The sequence below is a fragment of the Pelobates fuscus genome, chromosome 7, assembly GCF_036172605.1.
Source record: "Pelobates fuscus isolate aPelFus1 chromosome 7, aPelFus1.pri, whole genome shotgun sequence".
NCBI classification, from domain to species: domain Eukaryota; kingdom Metazoa; phylum Chordata; class Amphibia; order Anura; family Pelobatidae; genus Pelobates; species Pelobates fuscus.
Genome location: NC_086323.1, coordinates 7,733,510 through 7,754,300, shown reverse-complemented (window position 1 = coordinate 7,754,300; position 20,791 = coordinate 7,733,510). Strand labels below are relative to the sequence as shown.

Genomic DNA, 20,791 nt, shown 5'->3' with positions numbered 1-20,791 from the left:
AGACTAATTGTCTGACTGACAGCCACTAGTGACATTCTGACTGATAAATGTAAACATTGCCATTTCTCACAAATTATAATATTTACATTTGTCAAGGACAACAGCTATGCACCAAAACCACTATATTAAGAAATAGCTGTATTGGTCCTTGGAGTGTATCTTTAAATAAACGATGTACCATATACAATAAAATGTATCAAGGGACCGACATAAACTCTAAAAGGACAATATCGGTAAATTCCAAAAGGGGAGGGAGAGGTTACTGGATATGCTTTCTAAAATAAACACAGTTAAAGGTATTCTTTTAAACATTGCACAAATGTACTATGAACGCTCTCACCACAGTAATACTCTGGATTTAGAGCTTCCCCGGTCCGGAGGAAGGAATACAGAAGTAAAGACTTGTGGTAGACATTTATATCAAGCAATCCTGGTTCCAGTTCTGGGCAGGAAGAAACGTAAGATCCTAAGGTGGCCATGGCAATAAACTTCATCAGTTCTACATTAGGAACATAGCCGAAGCTACAGTCATAGGAATACACGCCGCCAACCTACAACAAGGGGAAAATGTCCAGAATAAAATGGATTTTCATTTGCAGATAAAACAGATGTCAACTTTAGTCAGACACGTTTCTAACACAATTATCATGCAGGGCCACAGTGGTTTATTACAGCCCTGAAGAAATATTTTTGATAGACATTCCTCAATGGAGAAACAGGCTTGCCCCGTTACAGTTTATAATGAATCAGCTTGCTGTCCGCACACACCTCCTCCCTCTGTCAGTCCCTACATTGGCTTCCCGTAAGACATAGGACTCAATTTAAAATCCTGACACTTGCTTACAAATCTCTACATAATGCTGCTCCAACCTACCTATCGTCACTAATACACAAATATGCCCCATTTAGGCCCCTAGGCTCTGCCGGAGACCTACGTCTAACCTCTGTTCGTACTTCCACCTCTGATGCTCGCCTTAAAGACTTCTCTAGGGCTGCACCGTTCCTATGGAACGCCCTACCCTCTCTGTTACACTTTCACCCAGTCTTCACTTCTTCTTCAAAAAAAAAAAAAGAGCTCTTTGAAAACGTACTTCTTTAGGAAAGCATATCAATTAAACTGTCAACAGCTTTCCCTCCCCAGACCCCGAATCCTCTCCTGCAACTGTCATCAAAACAAAACACTAAGCCCTCAGTGAATACTATCCTAGCAACCTACTTTTCTACCCTACCCTTACCTTTTGTGTCACTATGTCCCACTCTTCTAGCATGTAAGCTCATTGAGCAGGGCCCTCAACCCCTCTGTTCCTGTGTGTCCAACTCATCTGGTTACAAATACATGTCTGTTAGACCACCTATTTAACAGCGCTACGGTATTTGTTGGCACTTTATAAATAATAATAATGGTCAGCCTGTAATATTCAGGATGTGTGCAGTGAGAGGAAGAGAGTGTAGACAGGGGTAGTGTGGGGTAGAGTAGTGTACCTGTACAAAAGAGCAAGCGATGGTACTGCTTCTCAGCTGGTTTAACAAGGTTTCGCACACCGCAACATCTGGAACGCTAGTTACACCGTCCGTGATTACAATGATGCCTGCAGAAAGAGCAAGGAAGTCCAAGGTTTCTAACCCAGCACTGGCAATCAAATCCACCAAACCAGAATTTCTTACATTTTGCCAAAAGAATCCAGCAACACCCTGAGAGACAGACACACACACCGTGTCTCACTCGCCTACACACACACACACACACACACCGTGTCTCACTCGCCTACACACACACACACACACACACACACACCGTGTCTCACTCCCCTACACAAACACACACACCGTGTCTCACTCGCCTACACACGCACACACACACACACCGTGTCTCACTCGCCTACGCACGCACACACCGCGTCTCACTCGCCTACGCACGCACACACCGCGTCTCACTCGCCTACGCACGCACACACCGCGTCTCACTCGCCTACGCACGCACACACCGCGTCTCACTCGCCTACACACGCACACACCGCGTCTCACTCGCCTACGCACGCACACACCGCGTCTCACTCGCCTACGCACGCACACACCGCGTCTCACTCGCCTACGCACGCACACACCGCGTCTCACTCGCCTACGCACGCACACACCGCGTCTCACTCGCCTACGCACGCACACACCGCGTCTCACTCGCCTACGCACGCACACACCGCGTCTCACTCGCCTACGCACGCACACACCGCGTCTCACTCGCCTACGCACGCACACACCGCGTCTCACTCGCCTACGCACGCACACACCGCGTCTCACTCGCCTACGCACGCACACACCGCGTCTCACTCGCCTACGCACGCACACACCGCGTCTCACTCGCCTACGCACGCACACACCGCGTCTCACTCGCCTACGCACGCACACACCGCGTCTCACTCGCCTACGCACGCACAGTGTCTCACTCGCCTACGCACGCACACAGTGTCTCACTCGCCTACGCACGCACACAGTGTCTCACTCGCCTACGCACGCACACAGTGTCTCACTCGCCTACGCACGCACACAGTGTCTCACTCGCCTACGCACGCACACAGTGTCTCACTCGCCTACGCACGCACACAGTGTCTCACTCGCCTACGCACACAGTGTCTCACTCGCCTACGCACGCACACAGTGTCTCACTCGCCTACGCACGCACACAGTGTCTCACTCGCCTACGCACGCACACAGTGTCTCACTCGCCTACGCACGCACAGTGTCTCACTCGCCTACGCACGCACACAGTGTCTCACTCGCCTACGCACGCACACAGTGTCTCACTCGCCTACGCACGCACACAGTGTCTCACTCGCCTACGCACGCACACAGTGTCTCACTCGCCTACACACGCACACAGTGTCTCACTCGCCTACACACGCACACAGTGTCTCACTCGCCTACACACGCACACAGTGTCTCACTCGCCTACACACGCACACAGTGCCTCACTCGCCTACACACGCACACAGTGCCTCACTCGCCTACACACGCACACAGAGTCTCACTCACCTTCACACAGAGTCTCACTCACCTTCACACAGAGTCTCACTCACCTTCACACAGAGTCTCACTCACCTTCACACAGAGTCTCACTCACCTTCACACAGAGTCTCACTCACCTTCACACAGAGTCTCACTCACCTGCAGTGGAGTTAGCAGGCAGCAGCTGCAATGCTAGAATTCCCTGTCGTATCATGCTAACAAGTCCAATGTCAGCAGTTACCATGGAAACTCCCCCTTTGCAACCAATTGGCTGATCACCATACTGTGGGATGCAATCCTTTATCCAGAAAGAAAATAAACACACATTAGCCTCCTTTTTTTTTGTAATGCCATATTTCCCTTAGATGACAGATCACACGATATAATAATTTTTCCAATTATATTTTCCAAAGTTATTTTATCAAATTCAGTGTATTTTATACTTTCATCAGAGTCAGTATATTTTTGTATTATGTTTTCAGTAGTCTTTAGATAAAATGTCTGTATAGTTTTGGCAAAGCAGGGTAATCAGGGCTGTTAAAGCTTAATGTAGTTGTTTTGGTGAATATAATTAGTGCCTTTAGGCATTTTCATGCAAACAGAGAAAAGGCAGTGTTTACATTGTCCCCTAGTGACACCTCCAAGTGGCCACTGGATGTGCTTCTTGGGGCAGTGCTGCACAGTAGGCAGCACTGCCGTCAGCATCTCCATGCTCTGCATGGAGACGATGAATTTTCCTCATAGAGAAGCATTGATTCAATGCATCTTTAGGAGGAGGTGCTGATTAGCCAAAATGTATTTTCTCCTTTCCACTTATGCCATCAACTCTCATCATTACAGGTAAAGTGAAGTTAATTTTTTATTTAATTTACTGTACATGGTGTTTATTATTTTATTTCTATATGGTTTTATGCATATAAGGCATTATTAAACTGTAAAAATTGTGTTAAAATGCTGTACCTTTGGGGGTCTGGAACGGATTAACCAGATTTACATTAATTCCTATGGGAAATGTTGACAAAAGAGAGAAGGTACGCAGTAGCTTTTCTCCTGTATGGGGGTTGACCCCTAGTGAAATTAATCACTAAAAATGCAAAACAAGGAAAGGGACATGTAAACTCTTAATATCTAAAAACTATTGCGTGCCGGATAATCAGAGAGCCAGAGAGTACGAAACGCACGTCAGGGGCACGGACTAGCGATATCCACAGCCACTGCACCAGCAGACTCTCACCTCTAACTGCCTACCATGAGTGGTTCAAATTATATTTCTACCTAGCTAAGCGATCCGACGCCGATATTATTTGAACGGCACTGCTAGGAGAATAGACAGGATCGCTACTGCTATTAAGACTGCTACCAGGGTGTTGGAGGGTGGCATTTCACCTATCACGGAGGGTTTATTAGGCATTTTTTAAGGGTTGCCCTCGAAGGCACAGAGTGTTAGGGAAATTATTCCAAGGATTCCCCTTTTCCTTGCAGTTATTCTCACCCACAGCCCTCCCTAGCGATGTATCTTCACTACCTGAAGAGTACCATTATCCGGCACACAATCGTGTTTAGATATTAGAGTTTACATTTGGCAATATCTATTCCGGATAAGGGGCACAGACAGCGATCCTATGCAACTTGAGCCACCCTTGCTGAGACTTCTTACATTTACAAACTTTTTACTCCGGCTACTATGCATAGTTTGTGTGTTACTTTACACTAATCTTATCCTGTAGCCACCACACACGGTTTAGACAATAATCTCCTCTTCTATACATAATTTTTGGGATATTTGTCGCCAGTCTCAGACAAGTGTTGCTCATATTATAATTATTATGTATTATTTAGTTTTTCCTTTTTTATACACGTGTGTTTGGTGTTTTTTTTTACAATAGTGTATTATTATCATCACTATTTTACTTTACATTAAAACTTTTAAAATCACGCTTAGCGGGAGCATGTTATATATTCTCGACAGTACCTAATCTAGTTTCCTGTTACCAGAAGGGTACTCCGCTCCCTGTGACACTATTTGAATTCAGGTTCTCCTGTCCCTTTCCTTCTGGAACAGATTAAGTTCGAGTTTTGAGGTTCCACTGAATAGGGTTAGGAATACATGGTTGTGTTCCTGACCCTATAACGTTCCTTTAATAAGCAGGTATTAAATTGTTAAAGGAAGGAGAAATTCGCCATTTTTGAAACAGAACTAGAACTTGTTTAACGTTGTGTTTTTAGCCTTTTCTTAACTCGCCAGCAGTTACAAATGATGGGGCACAAGTTCAACGTCACAGGCTGCTTTCAACACTGTGACGCTACCAAGTCAAGCACGAAGGATTGATAGCATGGAGGGTCTCTGCTGTCAATATCAACTAGTTGAACAAACTACCTGCGCTTGCTTATTTGCCTTGTGGAACAGTCCCACTCTGACAATAACTAAGATAGTCAGTGTTGATAAACACAGTATCTATTTTCTATCTTCGTCACCTGAGCTGTTGGTCGATATTGTTGCTGAAGCATCTCTGCCACCTTGTTCTCGAAGGCCCCAAGCTGCACATAGACCTGCTGTAGAAACTCGTGCAGCTTCTGCTCTTCTAGTTGACAACCTTGAACCAGGACCTAAAATAGAGAAATAAAATAAACAGGCAGTGGAAAGTTACCGGTATCTTCAGGTAAAAATCATTTAATGTGGATAATAAGAGTTCCAAAACAGTTCATAATTTCTGTTCATTACCTGATGGCTTTGCAGTCCAATAATGGAAGAATAGGCCTGAATGGTTACAAATATTTCAGGCCGGAAAAGGATGCTAGATCCAGGAATTCGAAAAGGCCTGAGGAGCCCCAGCAAACAGCGTGACAGCGAGTTAAAGATCTCATCGAAAATGATCTCCTCTGTGGAGTCATCCTAAAAGAGATAAAATTAACTCTTACAATTAATTTGTGTGGTCATGAGCTAAGAGAACTCATTACTTGTGGAATACTGCATCCTCAACCTCAGAGTTGGAACCAATCCAAGAAAGCTTTGTAGACCACTCCTCCATGCTCCTCCCACAGGTCATTTACAGCTTGCGGTTTAACCAGAGGAAATGGAAACCAGCAGCAAAGAGAATCATTAATGATCGAGGCAAAAGCAAAACAATTAGGCACAGGCACCCTAAGGAGATGCAACACCAGGACCGTGAACACACAGCTGAAATTAATTTTACCAGTCAGCATACAGTTCTTTTTTTTTCCATCTTAAAGTGGTCAGGGTCCACAAGTGGGTCCATAGTGGGTGTGATTGACTTTATCAGAAAAACCCTTTGGTCTCAGGATTCAACATTTAATCATCAAAAAGACAGAGTCCTTGAACCAGAAGGTCCAACCATAGATGACAGGCCAATAAAGCTTGACGTTCTGATCTGATTGGCACTGACACACCAAAACCTATTGGAGCATGAGTATCAGTGGGACAGACTCCTGAAAGATCCACAATTGTGCAAGCACTGAGAATTAAGGAAACATATAGCTCAGTTTGTAATCTCGGGGGGGAACCAGCTTTCTGAGACTTGGCACAATACTGTGGAAGCTCTGTGTTAAGCGGAGAAAAATCATATCAATCTCCTGGACTCCGTATTTGTGCACCAGAGAGGGCAACCTCATCCAGGGCAGACTCCCCAGAAGACAGTTACTTTTTGCATCAAAGACTCAGTGTGCAAAAAACAGCTGAGGCAGTGAACATTTGTATTCTGAGTGGACTGTGAAGAGTTTGAGATCATTCTTAAAGACATAATGTAAGAGTCCTATCTAAATTCTCTAGGGAGCAGTGCTCAGACAGGGATCCATAAACAGAGTCCTGTCAGGACGAACGAGTGGCCCAACACATAGAATTACGTAAAACGCGTAACAAATACAAACAGTAACAATATATTAGCGGGACTTAGAATGGCCGGAATTAACGTAAGGAATAACCAGTAACGAGCAGAGGTCAGGAATACAGAAAGGAACAAATACGGAAAGAACAAATCCAAAGGGTCAGGGATACCAGGAATACGGGAAGTCAAGCCAAGCCAAGATCAAAAACCAAATATCAGAAGCAGGAACGCGCTCTCGGATAACCAACAGGATGGAAACCATGGCAGGGCACTGAACAACTGCAGGTTTGGTTTTAAATAACCCAGTAAATCCTGCTATTGGGCGATTTGGGTGCCATGACCCCAGTACGTGCGTGCACGGTGAAAATGTGACACCGCACACACGTTACTAGTGACATCATTGTGGGCGGCGTTATTATATAGCGGCCGGCGTCCTTCCCAACACTGTACCCAGCCACTGAATTACAAACTGCACGGAAGGAGAGGCTCTGGAGGTAAGGTGAGTAACCTCTCCCTCCTTTAGTTTGACCGCACCAATCAGATGCACCACGATGCCAGAGTGGGCAGTTTGCAATTTGCAGTCTCCCCACAGGCAGTTATGGACTGGACAATTTAAGGGGTCTGACACAGCTGCTACAGGGGCACTCATTGCCTCCTGGGAGCACCCAGGGCAAGAACTGCTACCAGGAGAAAACAGACATAGCAGGCATCTTAGCGGAGCACTGCATAAAAGCGTGGCTTGTTCTACAACTGCTTCCAAGGTAAAATAAGATGACATAAATGAAATAAAGCCTCAAAAGGACAGAGCTTTGTGGGTGAGGAGTATGCCATTATTATGTTTATGACAAATCAGCACTATTATAATTTTATGAAACACTCCCGGCTGTCAGACAGCCAGGGATATTTGCTTCCTACTTTCCTTAGCTCCCCTGTGCTCCTCTACTTAAGAGCACCTGCCTCCCCCATATACCGGATTGTCAGGCCTCAGATCAGCATGCTGTGAGTGCGTTCAGACGTATACAGTTGGAGAAGCCTCCGATAAGCTATTTCTCTGTTAGTCTCTTCTGGGGGAAAAGGGTAAGGCTTGTAAAGGTTGCCGTTCATGGGAACTGCAGCTTTTAAAAAGTTATTTAACATATACCCTCAATGAATACATGTATGATAACTGAATGCATTCAGTAGGAATATGTACACTAACAGTGATTTCTACTTTTTTACCCATTTGGGCGATGGAGTGCCCCTATAATAAAACACCCCATTTGGAACCAAGTAACAAAGTGTAGGAACGTGTCAGAAAGGGGTTGTGTGCACACTACAGAACTAGTTTAACCCCTTAAGGACAAATGACATGTGTGACATGTCATGATTCCCTTTTATTCCAGAAGTTTGGTCCTTAAGGGGTTAAAGAAACTTTCCATAGGTTCAGGAACACAAACATGTATCCCTGACCCTATAGTGTTAAAACCACCATCAAGATCCAATAGGCATTAACAAGGTGACTCAAACGCACATATAGCGAGTAGAATCACATCGGGAATCCTGCGAGACACAGGAGCAGGTTCAGGTCCCATAGGCCTGTGAATAGTCACCAATAGCTGCAAATCGACATGACATCACACAGTGAACTCTACGTTCAACCGGCCCATCCAGGTGGGTTACACCCACAAAAATAAATGGTACTTTTACAGAGACAGGGGTTCTAGGATAGTAGCCCAATGAATGGGCATGAATAACGGCAGGACATAATTGGAATCACCCAAAAGGTTTTTATCCTATCTGCACTCACGTTGTTAAAATATTCACATAGTAGAAGTTCCCAAGAGAAGACCTTAAGTGAAGTGGAAAATGATGAAACATGATTATATCCATGAAGTTCACATCTTCAAAAGACACAGAACCATAACGTGGGATTTCGAGTGGGAGAATCAGGAAGGCAGATATCTACCAACATTTCAGGATTGGTTCTACCTCTCCAGCTAGAAGATGCAATGTAAACAAAGTTAACAATTCTCGGGGACTGTGATTATTCAAAGGGATTTCCCCAGACTGCATATCGGACATTATTCTCCCATAACTGATTTAAAGTGGAACATTTATCAAATGTAAGCTAAACACTATGCCAGAAACGTGCACCTTGGTACTTTTAGTGAGATGCACATACCTGCTAACATTTTGCTACATAATCAATGCTTACAGCTCAACCTAGAATGAGCTAAAGGTTTAAACCGTTTACACATTTAACAAAATTGACCTAGCAATGAAACCGCTATGAAATCTATATCCCTAGAATTCAGCCATTACTGTGCTCTTTACATTAGTTCCCATGCCAATCACTGTTTACCACAATCCCGGTAGAAGGGCTCAGGTCCAGCTCAATTACAAATCGGTATTGCCGTGCCAGGAAAGTGACCCATGTGGACGGTACAAGAAGATACGGCCCCGGCGGTACAGGTTCATCTGGTTGCCAGCCATGAGGTATGACACTCACGACCTCAAGCTCATCATCATGTAGCCCCTAAATGAAACCAAAAGACAGAAAATAGCAGCGTAGACTCTATGAACAAAATCTACAGTAATAACATGCGCTCAGTGATAAATCACCCATGTGTTTTGCTGTATATTAATAGGGTTCCAGGATGAAGAATGTGACACTAATCAAGTGAATTAATAATAGTTTCTTTATAAGGACAACACAGGATAATCTGTATACTTACAAGTAATTAATGATAATATAGTAGAATATTTCTAATTACAAGGATGTTACAAGATTAAATTAGCACATCACCGATTAATGCAGAAATTCAACATCCAGGCTCGCACTAGGGAGTCTCTCTTAAAAGTCAGACATTGAAGAACATCTAGCCTAACACAAAGTCATACATTGAAGAACATCTAGCCTAACACAATCGCGTCTGTAAAGACCCTTTTTTTTCCAGCCTTAACCTAGAGTCTCCGTTTAATTGGGAAAGTTTCCACCCAATGCGTCCATCATGGATGAGTCTTCTGACAAAAGAATTCCCAGCTATTATAATCATACAAAAAGTGGTTTAGGTAACTATTTTATGCAAGAGACATGCAATTTCTTATCAATGCTAAATATCAGCGCATCCTTGAAGCATTGGCCAGGCGCCCAGAATGTCCGAGTGTAACACCATAAGAAATCAGCACATAAACATCGTCCTGATCTTCAGAATTATGGGCAATATACTCCAAAACAGTAATAAGGATTTCATTCAGTTTTAAACTTCAAAAAGTCGATGATCAACATACAAATATACAAATTTCAATACATCATGGCACACATACAATGAATGGCAGAGATATATCACCTATGGCACATGTACAATGCAACACGTCACCCCTGGCACACATACAAAGAAATGCTAGCAATACGTCACCCATGGCACACGTACAATGTAAGCTAGCGATACGTCACCCATGGCACACGTACAATGTATGCTAGCAATACGTCACCCATGGCACACGTACAATGTAAGCTAGCGATACATCACCCATGGCACACGTACAATTAAAGATAGCAATACGTCACCCATGGCACACGTACAATTAAAGCTAGCGATACGTCACCCATGGCACACGTACAATTAAAGCTAGCGATACGTCACCCATGGCACATGTACAATGTAAGCTAGCAATACATCACCCATGGCACACATACAAAGAAATGCTAGCGATACATCACCCATGGCACATGTACAATGTATGCTAGCAATACATCACCCATGGCACACATACAAAGAAATGCTAGCGATACATCACCCATGGCACATGTACAATGTATGCTAGCGATACGTCTCCCATGGCACAGGTACAATGTATGCTAGCGATACGTCACCCATGGCACATGTACAATGTATGCTAGCGATACGTCACCCATGGCACATGTACAATGGAAGCTAGCGATACGTCACCCATGGCACACGTACAATGTATTCTAGCGATACGTCACCCATGGCACATGTACAATGTATGCTAGCAATACGTCACCCATGGCACACGTACAATGTATGCTAGCGATACGTCTCCCATGGCACATGTACAATATATGCTAGCGATACGTCACCCATGGCACATGTACAATATATGCTAGCGATACGTCACCCATGGCACATGTACAATATATGCTAGTGATACGTCACCCATGGCACATGTACAATGTATGCTAGCGATAAGTCACCCATGGCACATGTACAATGTATGCTAGCGATACGTCACCCATGGCACATGTACAATGTATGCTAGCGATACGTCACCCATGGCACATGTACAATGTATGCTAGCGATACGTCACCCATGGCACACGTACAATGTATGCTAGCGATACGTCACCCATGGCACACGTACAATGTATGCTAGCGATAAGTCACCCATGGCACACGTACAATGTATGCTAGCGATAAGTCACCCATGGCACATGTACAATGTATGCTAGCGATACGTCACCCATGGCACATGTACAATATATGCTAGCGATACGACACCCATGGCACACGTACAATGTATGCTAGCGATACGTCACCCATGGCACACGTACAATGTATGCTAGCGATACGTCACCCATGGCACACGTACAATGTATGCTAGCGATACATCACCCATGGCACATGTACAATGTATTCTAGCGATACGACACCCATGGCACACGTACAATGTATGCTAGCGATACGTCACCCATGGCACATGTACAATGTATGCTAGCGATAAGTCACCCATGGCACACGTACAATGTATGCTAGCGATACGTCACCCATGGCACATGTACAATGTATGCTAGCGATACGTCACCCATGGCACATGTACAATGTATTCTAGCGATACGTCACCCATGGCACATGTACAATGTATTCTAGCGATACGACACCCATGGCACACGTACAATGTATGCTAGCGATAAGTCACCCATGGCACATGTACAATGTATGCTAGCGATACGTCACCCATGGCACATGTACAATGTATTCTAGCGATACGACACCCATGGCACATGTACAATGTGCACACGTGTAGATACTGACCCCCTTCCCTGTACACTTACCAACTCCGACTCTGGGACCGCGCTCACTGACTGATGAAGATGGGAAATGAACCAAGCAAGACGGACATTGCGGGATATTCGATAATCCTTCTTCATCAATAGGAAGACCTGCCCAGCTTCCTGCAACTGCCAAAGATATGAGATATTCATTATCAAACAGAGTCCAGGGAATACCTGTAGTAGCTTGTAAAATAGATTCTTATAATAACAATCCCTTGGAGGAAACATACAGCAAGGGAGTAGAATAGTCTAATCACAAACATAGTGTCTTCAATATGTATGAAGCAATTACTGGAAGTAAAACAGCACCAGTGAGAAAACTGACAAAAAAATAACAAAACAAAAATAGAAAACTAGGCCCTGTGGACTTCCATCCGAAGTACTAACCAGTATTAACAGTGTTTGGAATTTGCCAAAATACAGTAATCTGGTCGTATGCAGAGTGACATGCCAGTATGGACACTAAATTAAGGTTTCCATATGCAGAAAAACGGCCATAATTAGCCATGATAACTAATTATCACAAATAACCTAATAAACATTGGGGTAACTTTTTTTTAAATAACATAATAGCATGCCACTAAGTAAATATGTATACATAGCAAAGACATTAAATAACACCGCTTCCTCTGCTGGACTAGCTTGGGTAATCAACCCATTCTAGTCCTTGTGGGAGTTAGGTTGATTTCTCCCCTTCTGCCTAGAGTTTTTTTAATTGCTGTTGGGTAGTGCCCCTTATAGTTATTATTTAGCTTTAAACGCGCAAATTTGTCGCGGACGTATCACGTACGTCCAAGTTCGTTAATGACCGTTTTTTGTCGGACGTACCAGATACGTCCATGGTCACTAAGGGGTTAAATCAAAATTGTGGGCATGGCCCTATAATACTTAATACCGCCATATTAATATTCATATTAATAATATTAACAATTATAAATGTTTCAGATTTTCACGCAATATTATTTTTAATATTTTTCCCCACAACTATAACTACAATGCGCAGGGTGTAGCGGAACCCCTTTTTGGCTGTCCCATTTATCGTTTTATTTGTTGGCACTGCTGAGGTTTTACATGCCTGGGTTATACAGATTGACATTGCACCAGCTATGGACATACTTTGTTCGGTATACAAACAAAGTACCGAATAAACGGACCACCCTTTTTGTACATTAATCATGCAATTGACCTCCCTGATCGCTTCTCTCATTCCCTTGGTTTATACGAATTCACTGCCGTACCCCGAGTGGCCGCCATTTCGGCAGCTGAACACGTGGCGGTGGCCATCTTAACCCCACAAACAGCGGTGTTTGGTCGTCGAGTGTCTGGAATTGAAAACGGACACTCGACTAGCCGAACACCGCTAAGACCTCCAGGACGACAGAAAGTACCGAAACCAACTCACGAACGGCCCGGCATTCGGTAGGATGAATCCCACGAACTAGGGGATTCATCCGGTTACCGACTCAATTATGTGTGGCATAGCCTTTCGGGAGTTTTGGGGCACGAATAGAGACCGACCGCAGGGCCAGATTTCATGGAACTAATTTTGGCATCTTTACCCATGCGGTCGGTCAAACCTTTACCTTCCCATAACTCCTGAACCCTTGGTCTGATCGGGGTGATTTTTGGATATGTTGCTCACCCAGATCAGGGCTACCATTTAGGGCTACCATAAAGGTATATCATACATATTTGGGGTACATCTGGAACGTGGGGAAAAGTATGTACAGTATAATCGTATTATCCGTTAAGCTTAGAGGAGGAGATGTGTGGGAGGTAACGTCTGTATGATTGGTGCAAAGTGTAATTAATGTGAATCCCTCCCTTGCATGGGAGAATTTCATAAAAGCAGGAATGTTGCCATTAAACTTCAGTTCTACTCCTGATACTGTGTGTCGTCCAGTTATTGGGAAAGGTGATGGGATATCCTTGGATTATATTGCTGATTGTGCTGGTTACCCTGTTGGATTTATTACTTGTTCCTACATCCCCTGGATATATTAGTGGAGTTAAGCTGTGAGAAATCAGCTCTCCGCTACACAGGGTTTTCCAGGAGCAGTCTGACAGACCAAGTCGGCCATCTAGCCGGCTGCAAACACCAAACAAGTCGAGGCTCTTCCAAACAGCACAACTCCTATCAAGAGAACAAGTCCATGCCCCCATTCTTCCCCTCACGAGGGCAATCATGCCTGTCCAGAGGATACTGAGGTGGTGCAGGTGCAAGACGTCCAGTCGATAAGTCATCTATTAAGTCTATTTTCTTCCCATCTCTGTGTAGGTAGCAGACTCAGTAGTTTTATTCAGGCAGGGTCACTCATAATGTCAGATATGTGGGTGTTCAATGCAGTTCAAAGGTACCGCACAGAATTTGTTTGTGTATTTTGCAAGCATCTCCCCCTCCTCTAATCTTGTTTTCGTGGCAGGATCAGAAGTTGATTGATGGGGAATTGGTGGCTCTTCTCAAAAAAAGAAGTCAAAGGACTGGCTCCGCCCTCAACCACAAGTTTTGTCAGCAACATTTTTCTGGTCTAAAAAAAAAAGGTGGCCAGATGTGACCAGCCAATCTTCAAGCCCTAAATGCTCTGGTGTGTAACAGCCACTTCAAGATGGATTGCATACACCTTTCAAGACACTTACCTCTCCAGGATGACTGGTTGACATAGCTCAACCTAAAGGACACATACTCGACAATGCTCATGTTGGAGGAGTCTTGGGACCTACTCCATTTTTGTTGGAGAGATCAGATGTGGCCTTTTTAGTTTCTTCTCTTTGGACTCTAGTCGGCGCATTGGTGATCCACCAAACTTCAATGGTTGGTATAGGCTTGGTTGCGCAGTCTGTGTGTACAACTGATTATCTATCTGCACGACATCCTGATGATGGCTCCCGATTGGACCACTCTCTCACAACACCTGCTTTGGGCAATAGCTCTCTCTCTGTGTTTGGTTTCCTCATCAATTGTGAAAAGTTCTGCCTGACTGTCCAGAAAGGTGGAATTCCTGGATGATTCAGAGTCGCTCAGTCTCCCATCAACCAGGATACAAACTATCCGCAAGGAGTTACATCGAGCCCTATGCCAACCACAGATCATTCGCATTTGGTCGGGATTATCAGTCTTTTGGTTTTGTCGATTCAGGCGGTGTTTCTGGTTCCACTATACTATAGTGCGTTCCAGATTTTGACGTTTGCGCACATGTGCAATCGCATCTGATAAGCAGACCTAGTCTCTCTCAATTACGAAACAAGATGAATTGCGTTGGTGGATCCACAACATAGAACAGCAAGGACATCTTCGGGACTCAACCAAACTTTACTATAGACTCAAACGCCAATTTTCGCAGGTCAACATCCTTCTAGTTGAAGGGTATCAGACTCTCACATCCTCCTAGACCTAGATATTCTGCCATGTGGGACATCTCAAGTACAAACCGGGCACATTGGTCAAGTGCGTAATACAACTGGCTGGTGTGGATACGACTTTTAATGGAGCACACTCGACCATGGGAGCAGCTGCTTCAAAGGTTTTCTCATTAAGAGCACGCTTGGAGGATTTGAGGAGGACTGCCAATTGGTTGCAGGAGTCTACTTATTTTTCGCAAATTCTTTTTCTGACTGGTTCCACGTGTTTTTTCTACTCTAACTGCACAGCTTTGGACTTGCAATATGAGCATCAGTGTCTTGCATAAAATTACATGATTTTGCGATGGCACAGTCAACATGAGTATTTCATAAAGATGCTTTGTGAAATACCGTATTTTTCGCTCCATAAGACGCACTTTTTTTCCCCTCAAAAGTGAGGGGAAATGTCTGTGTGTCTTATGGAGCGAATATGAAGTTTTACTTACCTGTCTTGTAGCGTTTCTCGGCAGCACAGGGCGCACCGCGGTACTGGAACTTGAATTTCATGTTCCGGTTTCCGGCGGGACTGAAAGGAAGTGCGCACTCAGCTCAGTGTGCGCACTTCCTTTCAGTCCCGCCGGAAACCGGAACATGAAATTCAAGTTCCAGTACCGCGGTGCGCCCTGTGCTGCCGAGAAACGCTACAAGACAGGTAAGTAATTATGGGACAAGGGGAGGGGGACAGTATGGGAGAGAAGAGAAGACTATGGGGAGGGGAGGGGGGATGAAGACTATGGGGAGGGGAGGGGAGGGATGAAGACTATGGGGAGGGGGGATGAAGACTATGGGGAGGGGAGGGGGGATGAAGACTATGGGGAGGGGAGGGGGGATGAAGACTATGGGGAGGGGAGGGGGGATGAAGACTATGGGGAGGGGAGGGGGGATGAAGACTATGGGGAGGGGAGGGGGGATGAAGACTATGGGGAGGGGGGATGAAGACTATGGGGAGGGGAGGGAGGATGAAGACTGAGGGGAGGGGAGGGGGGATGAAGACTATGGGGAGGGGAGGGGTGATGAAGACTATGGGGAGGGGGGATGAAGACTATGGGGAGGGGAGGGGGGATGAAGACTATGGGGAGGGGAGGGGGATGAAGACTATGGGGAGGGGAGGGGGGATGAAGACTATGGGGAGGGGAGGGGGGATGAAGACTATGGGGAGGGGAGGGGGGATGAAGACTATGGGGAGGGGAGGGGGGATGAAGACTATGGGGAGGGGAGGGGGGATGAAGACTATGGGGAGGGGAGGGGGGATGAAGACTATGGGGAGGGGGTGGGAGGATGAAGACTATGGGGAGGGGGTGGGAGAAGACTATGGGGAGGGGATGGGAGAAGACTATGGGGAGGGGATGGGAGAAGACTATGGGGAGGGGGGGGAGAAGACTATGGGAGGGGGGACACTATGGGACAGGGGAGAAAAAAAATATTCTGAACAAACTGTCCCATAGTAAGAAACACTATGGGACAGTTTATTCAGAATATATTGTTTTCTGGGTTTCTTCCTCTAAAAACCAGGTGCGTCTTATGGTGAGGTGCGTCTTATGGAGCGAAAAATACGGTACTCATTTTGCAGGGGGTGATAGTACTGCTTTAATCTACATAACCATTACAGCTCTGTGTGTTATTAAAACTTAGATGACAGGTCACTGTATTATTTACAGTGTGATGCATTATTACAGCTCTGTGTGTTATTACAGCTTAGATCACAGGTCACTGTATTATTTACAGTTTGGTTCATTATTACAGCTCTGTGTGTTATTGCAGCTTATATCACAGCTCACTATTATTTACAGTGTGATGCATTATTACAGCTCTGTGTGTTATTACAGCTTAGATCACAGGTCACTGTATTATTTACAGTGTGGTGCATTATTACAGCTCTGTGTGTTATTACAGCTTAGATCACATGTCACTGTATTATTTACAGTTTGATGCATTATTACAGTTCTGTGTGTTATTACAGCTTAGATGTGTGACTGTCTCTCTGTATGTTTCTGTCTGTCTCACTTTCTCTCTCTATATGTGACTCTCTCTCTCTCAGTACCTCTGTCTCTCTATATGTGACCGTCTCTCAGTGTGTCACTGTCTCTCTCTATGTGACCGTCTCTCAGTACCTCTGTCTCTTTCTATATGACTGTCTCTCAGTGTGTGGCTGTCTCTGTCTTTCGCTCTGTAACTGTCTCTCTCAGTACCTCTGTCTCTCTCTGTGTGTGACTGTCTCTCTCTGACTCTCTCTGTACCTCTGTCTCTCTCAGTACCTCTCTCTCTCAGTACCTCTCTCTCTCTCTCTCTCTGTACCTCTCTCTCTCTCTCTCTCTGTACCTCTCTCTCTCAGTACCTCTGTCTTTCTCTCTCTCTCAGTACCTCTCTCTCTCAGTACCTCTCTCTCTCAGTACCTCTCTCTCTCAGTACCTCTCTCTCTCAGTACCTCTCTCTCTCTCAGTACCTCTCTCTCTCTCTCAGTACCTCTCTCTCTCTCTCAGTACCTCTCTCTCTCTCTCAGTACCTCTCTCTCTCTCTCAGTACCTCTCTCTCTCTCAGTACCTCTCTCTCTCTCAGTACCTCTCTCTCTCTCAGTACCTCTCTCTCTCTCAGTACCTCTCTCTCTCAGTACCTCTCTCTCTCAGTACCTCTCTCTCTCAGTACCTCGCTCTCTCAGTACCTCTGTCTCTCGCTCTCTCAGTACCTCTGTCTCTCGCTCTCTCAGTACCTCTGTCTCTCGCTCTCTCAGTACCTCTGTCTCTCGCTCTCTCTCAGTACCTCTGTCTCTCGCTCTCTCTCAGTACCTCTGTCTCTCGCTCTCTCTCAGTACCTCTGTCTCTCGCTCTCTCTCAGTACCTCTGTCTCTCTCTCTCAGTACCTCTGTCTCTCTCTCTCAGTACCTCTGTCTCTCTCTCTCAGTACCTCTGTCTCTCTCTCTCAGTACCTCTGTCTCTCTCTCTCAGTACCTCTGTCTCTCTCTCTCAGTACCTCTGTCTCTCTCTCTCTCTCAGTACCTCTGTCTCACTCTCTCTCAGTACCTGTCACACACTCTCTCTCTCTCTCAGTACCTCTGTCTCACACTCTCTCTCAGTACCTCTGTCTCACACTCTCTCTCAGTACCTCTGTCTCACACTCTCTCTCAGTACCTCTGTCTCACACTCTCTCTCAGTACCTCTGTCTCACACTCTCTCTCAGTACCTCTGTCTCACACTCTCTCTCAGTACCTCTGTCTCACACTCTCTCTCAGTACCTCTGTCTCACACTCTCTCTCTCTCAGTACCTCTGTCTCACACTCTCTCTCTCTCAGTACCTCTGTCTCACACTCTCTCTCTCTCAGTACCTCTGTCTCACACTCTCTCTCTCTCAGTACCTCTGTCTCTCTCTCTCTCTCTCTCAGTACCTCTGTCTCTCTCTCTCTCTCAGTACCTCTGTCTCTCTCTCTCTCTCTCTCAGTACCTCTGTCTCTCTCTCTCTCTCTCAGTACCTCTCTCTCTCTCTCTCAGTACCTCTGTCTCTCTCTCTCTCTCTCAGTACCTCTGTCTCACACTAACTCTCTCTCTCTCTCAGTACCTCTGTCTCTCTCTCTCTCTCTGTACCTCTGTCTCACACTCACTCTCTCTCTCTCAGTACCTCTGTCTCACACTCACTCTCTCTCTCTCTCTCTCAGTACCTCTGTCTCTGTCTCTCTCTCTGTACCTGTCTCACACTCACTCTCTCTCTCTGTACCTCTGTCTCTGTCTCTCTCTCTGTACCTCTGTCTCTCTCTCTCTCTCTCTCTGTACCTCTGTCTCTGTCTCTCTCTCTCTCTGTACCTCTGTCTCTCTCTCTCTCTCTGTCTCTCTCTCTCTCTCTCTGTACCTCTGTCTCTCTCTCTCTCTCTGTACCTCTGTCTCTCTCTCTCTCTGTACCTCTGTCTCTCTCTCTCTCTCTGTACCTCTGTCTCTCTCTCTCTGTACCTCTCTCTCTCTCTGTACCTCTCTCTCTCTCTGTACCTCTCTCTCTCTCTGTACCTCTCTCTCTCTCTGTACCTCTCTCTCTCTCTACCTGTACCTCTCTCTCTCTGTACCTCTCTCTCTCTGTACCTCTCTCTGTACCTCTCTCTGTACCTCTCTCTCTCTCTGTACCTCTCTCTCTCTCTGTACCTCTCTCTCTCTCTGTACCTCTCTCTCTCTCTGTACCTCTCTCTCTCTCTGTACCTCTCTCTCTCTCTGTACCTCTCTCTCTCTCTCTCTCTCTCTCTCTCTCTCTCTCTCTCTCTGTACCTCTGTCTCTCTCTCTCTCTCTCTCTCTGTACCTCTGTCTCTCTCTCTCTGTACCTCTGTCTCTGTCTCTCTCTCTCTGTACCTCTGTCTCTCTCTCTCTCTGTGTACCTCTGTCTCTGTCTCTCTCTCTGTACCTCTGTCTCTCTCTCTCTGTACCTCTGTCTCTCTCTCTCTCTCTACCTCTGTCTCTCTCTCTCTGTACCTCTGTCTCTCTCTCTCTCTCTACCTCTGTCTCTCTCTCTCTCTCTACCTCTGTCTCTCTCTCTACCTCTGTCTCTCTCTCTACCTCTGTCTCTCTCTCTACCTCTGTCTCTCTCTCTACCTCTGTCTCTCTCTCTACCTCTGTCTCTCTCTCTCTACCTCTCTCTCTCTCTCTACATCTGTCTCTCTCTCTCTCTCTCTCTCTCAGTACCTCTGTCTCACACTCTCTCTCTCTGTACCTCTGTCTCACACTCTCTCTCTCTCTGTACCTCTGTCTCACACTCTCTCTCTCTCTGTACCTCTGTCTCACACTCTCTCTCTCTGTACCTCTGTCTCACACTCTCTCTCTCTGTACCTCTGTCTCACAATCTCTCTCTCTCAGTACCTCTGTCTCTCTGTCTCTGTCTCTCTGTCTCTGTCTCTCTGTCTCTGTCTCTCTGTCTCTCTGTCTCTCTGTCTCTCTGTCTCTCTGTACCTCTGTCTCTCTGTCTCTCTGTCTCTCTGTACCTCTGTACCTCTGTACCTCTGTCTCACACTCACTCTCTCTCTCAGTGACTGTCTCTCAGTGACAGTGACAGTCTCTCTCTCTCTCTCTCTCTCTCTCTCAGTACCTCTGTCTCACACTCTCTCTCTCTCTCTCTCAGTGACTGTCTCTCAGTGACAGTGACAGTCTCTCAGTCTCTCTCTCTCTCTCTCTCAGTACCTCTGTCTCACTCTCACTCTCTCTCTCTCACTCTCTCTCTCAGTGACTGTCTCTCAGTGACAGTGACAGTGACAGTCTCTCTCTCTCTCTCTCTCTCAGTACCTCTGTCTCTCCAGTGTCCGCCATGTTTCTGGCCCCCGGTTTATTGCTGAGGGGGTTGGGGGGGTCTCTACTATTCTGGGAGCACACAGGCCCCTCCCCCACCGGAAGTCGTCACTTTGTAAACAGGAAGTCGAAGTCAGTGCACCGGAAGTGCTTCATCCCATAGTGACCGTGTGATCAGAGCCAGGAGACCACCTACCGGCACCGGGAACCACCTACCTACCGGCACCGGCAACCACTTACCAGC

At 45.8% G+C, this 20,791-nt stretch overlaps 1 protein-coding gene across 1 annotated transcript in view; it reads right to left on the bottom strand.

Annotated features, from left to right (window-relative positions):
- Nucleotides 1–20,712, bottom strand: part of SZT2 (SZT2 subunit of KICSTOR complex) — a 127,940-nt gene extending 107,228 nt beyond the window's left edge. The window contains exons 1-8 of the mRNA XM_063427658.1: nt 20,545–20,712; nt 11,899–12,024; nt 9,184–9,357; nt 5,723–5,893; nt 5,476–5,607; nt 3,160–3,298; nt 1,483–1,589; nt 341–551 (exon numbers count right to left, since the gene is read on the bottom strand). Coding sequence (XP_063283728.1) covers nt 341–551; nt 1,483–1,589; nt 3,160–3,298; nt 5,476–5,607; nt 5,723–5,893; nt 9,184–9,357; nt 11,899–12,024; nt 20,545–20,568 — 1,084 coding nt within the window. The 5' untranslated portion in view covers nt 20,569–20,712. The remainder of the gene's footprint in view (nt 1–340; nt 552–1,482; nt 1,590–3,159; nt 3,299–5,475; nt 5,608–5,722; nt 5,894–9,183; nt 9,358–11,898; nt 12,025–20,544) is intronic.
- Between the last annotated feature and the right edge of the window lie 79 nt (nt 20,713–20,791).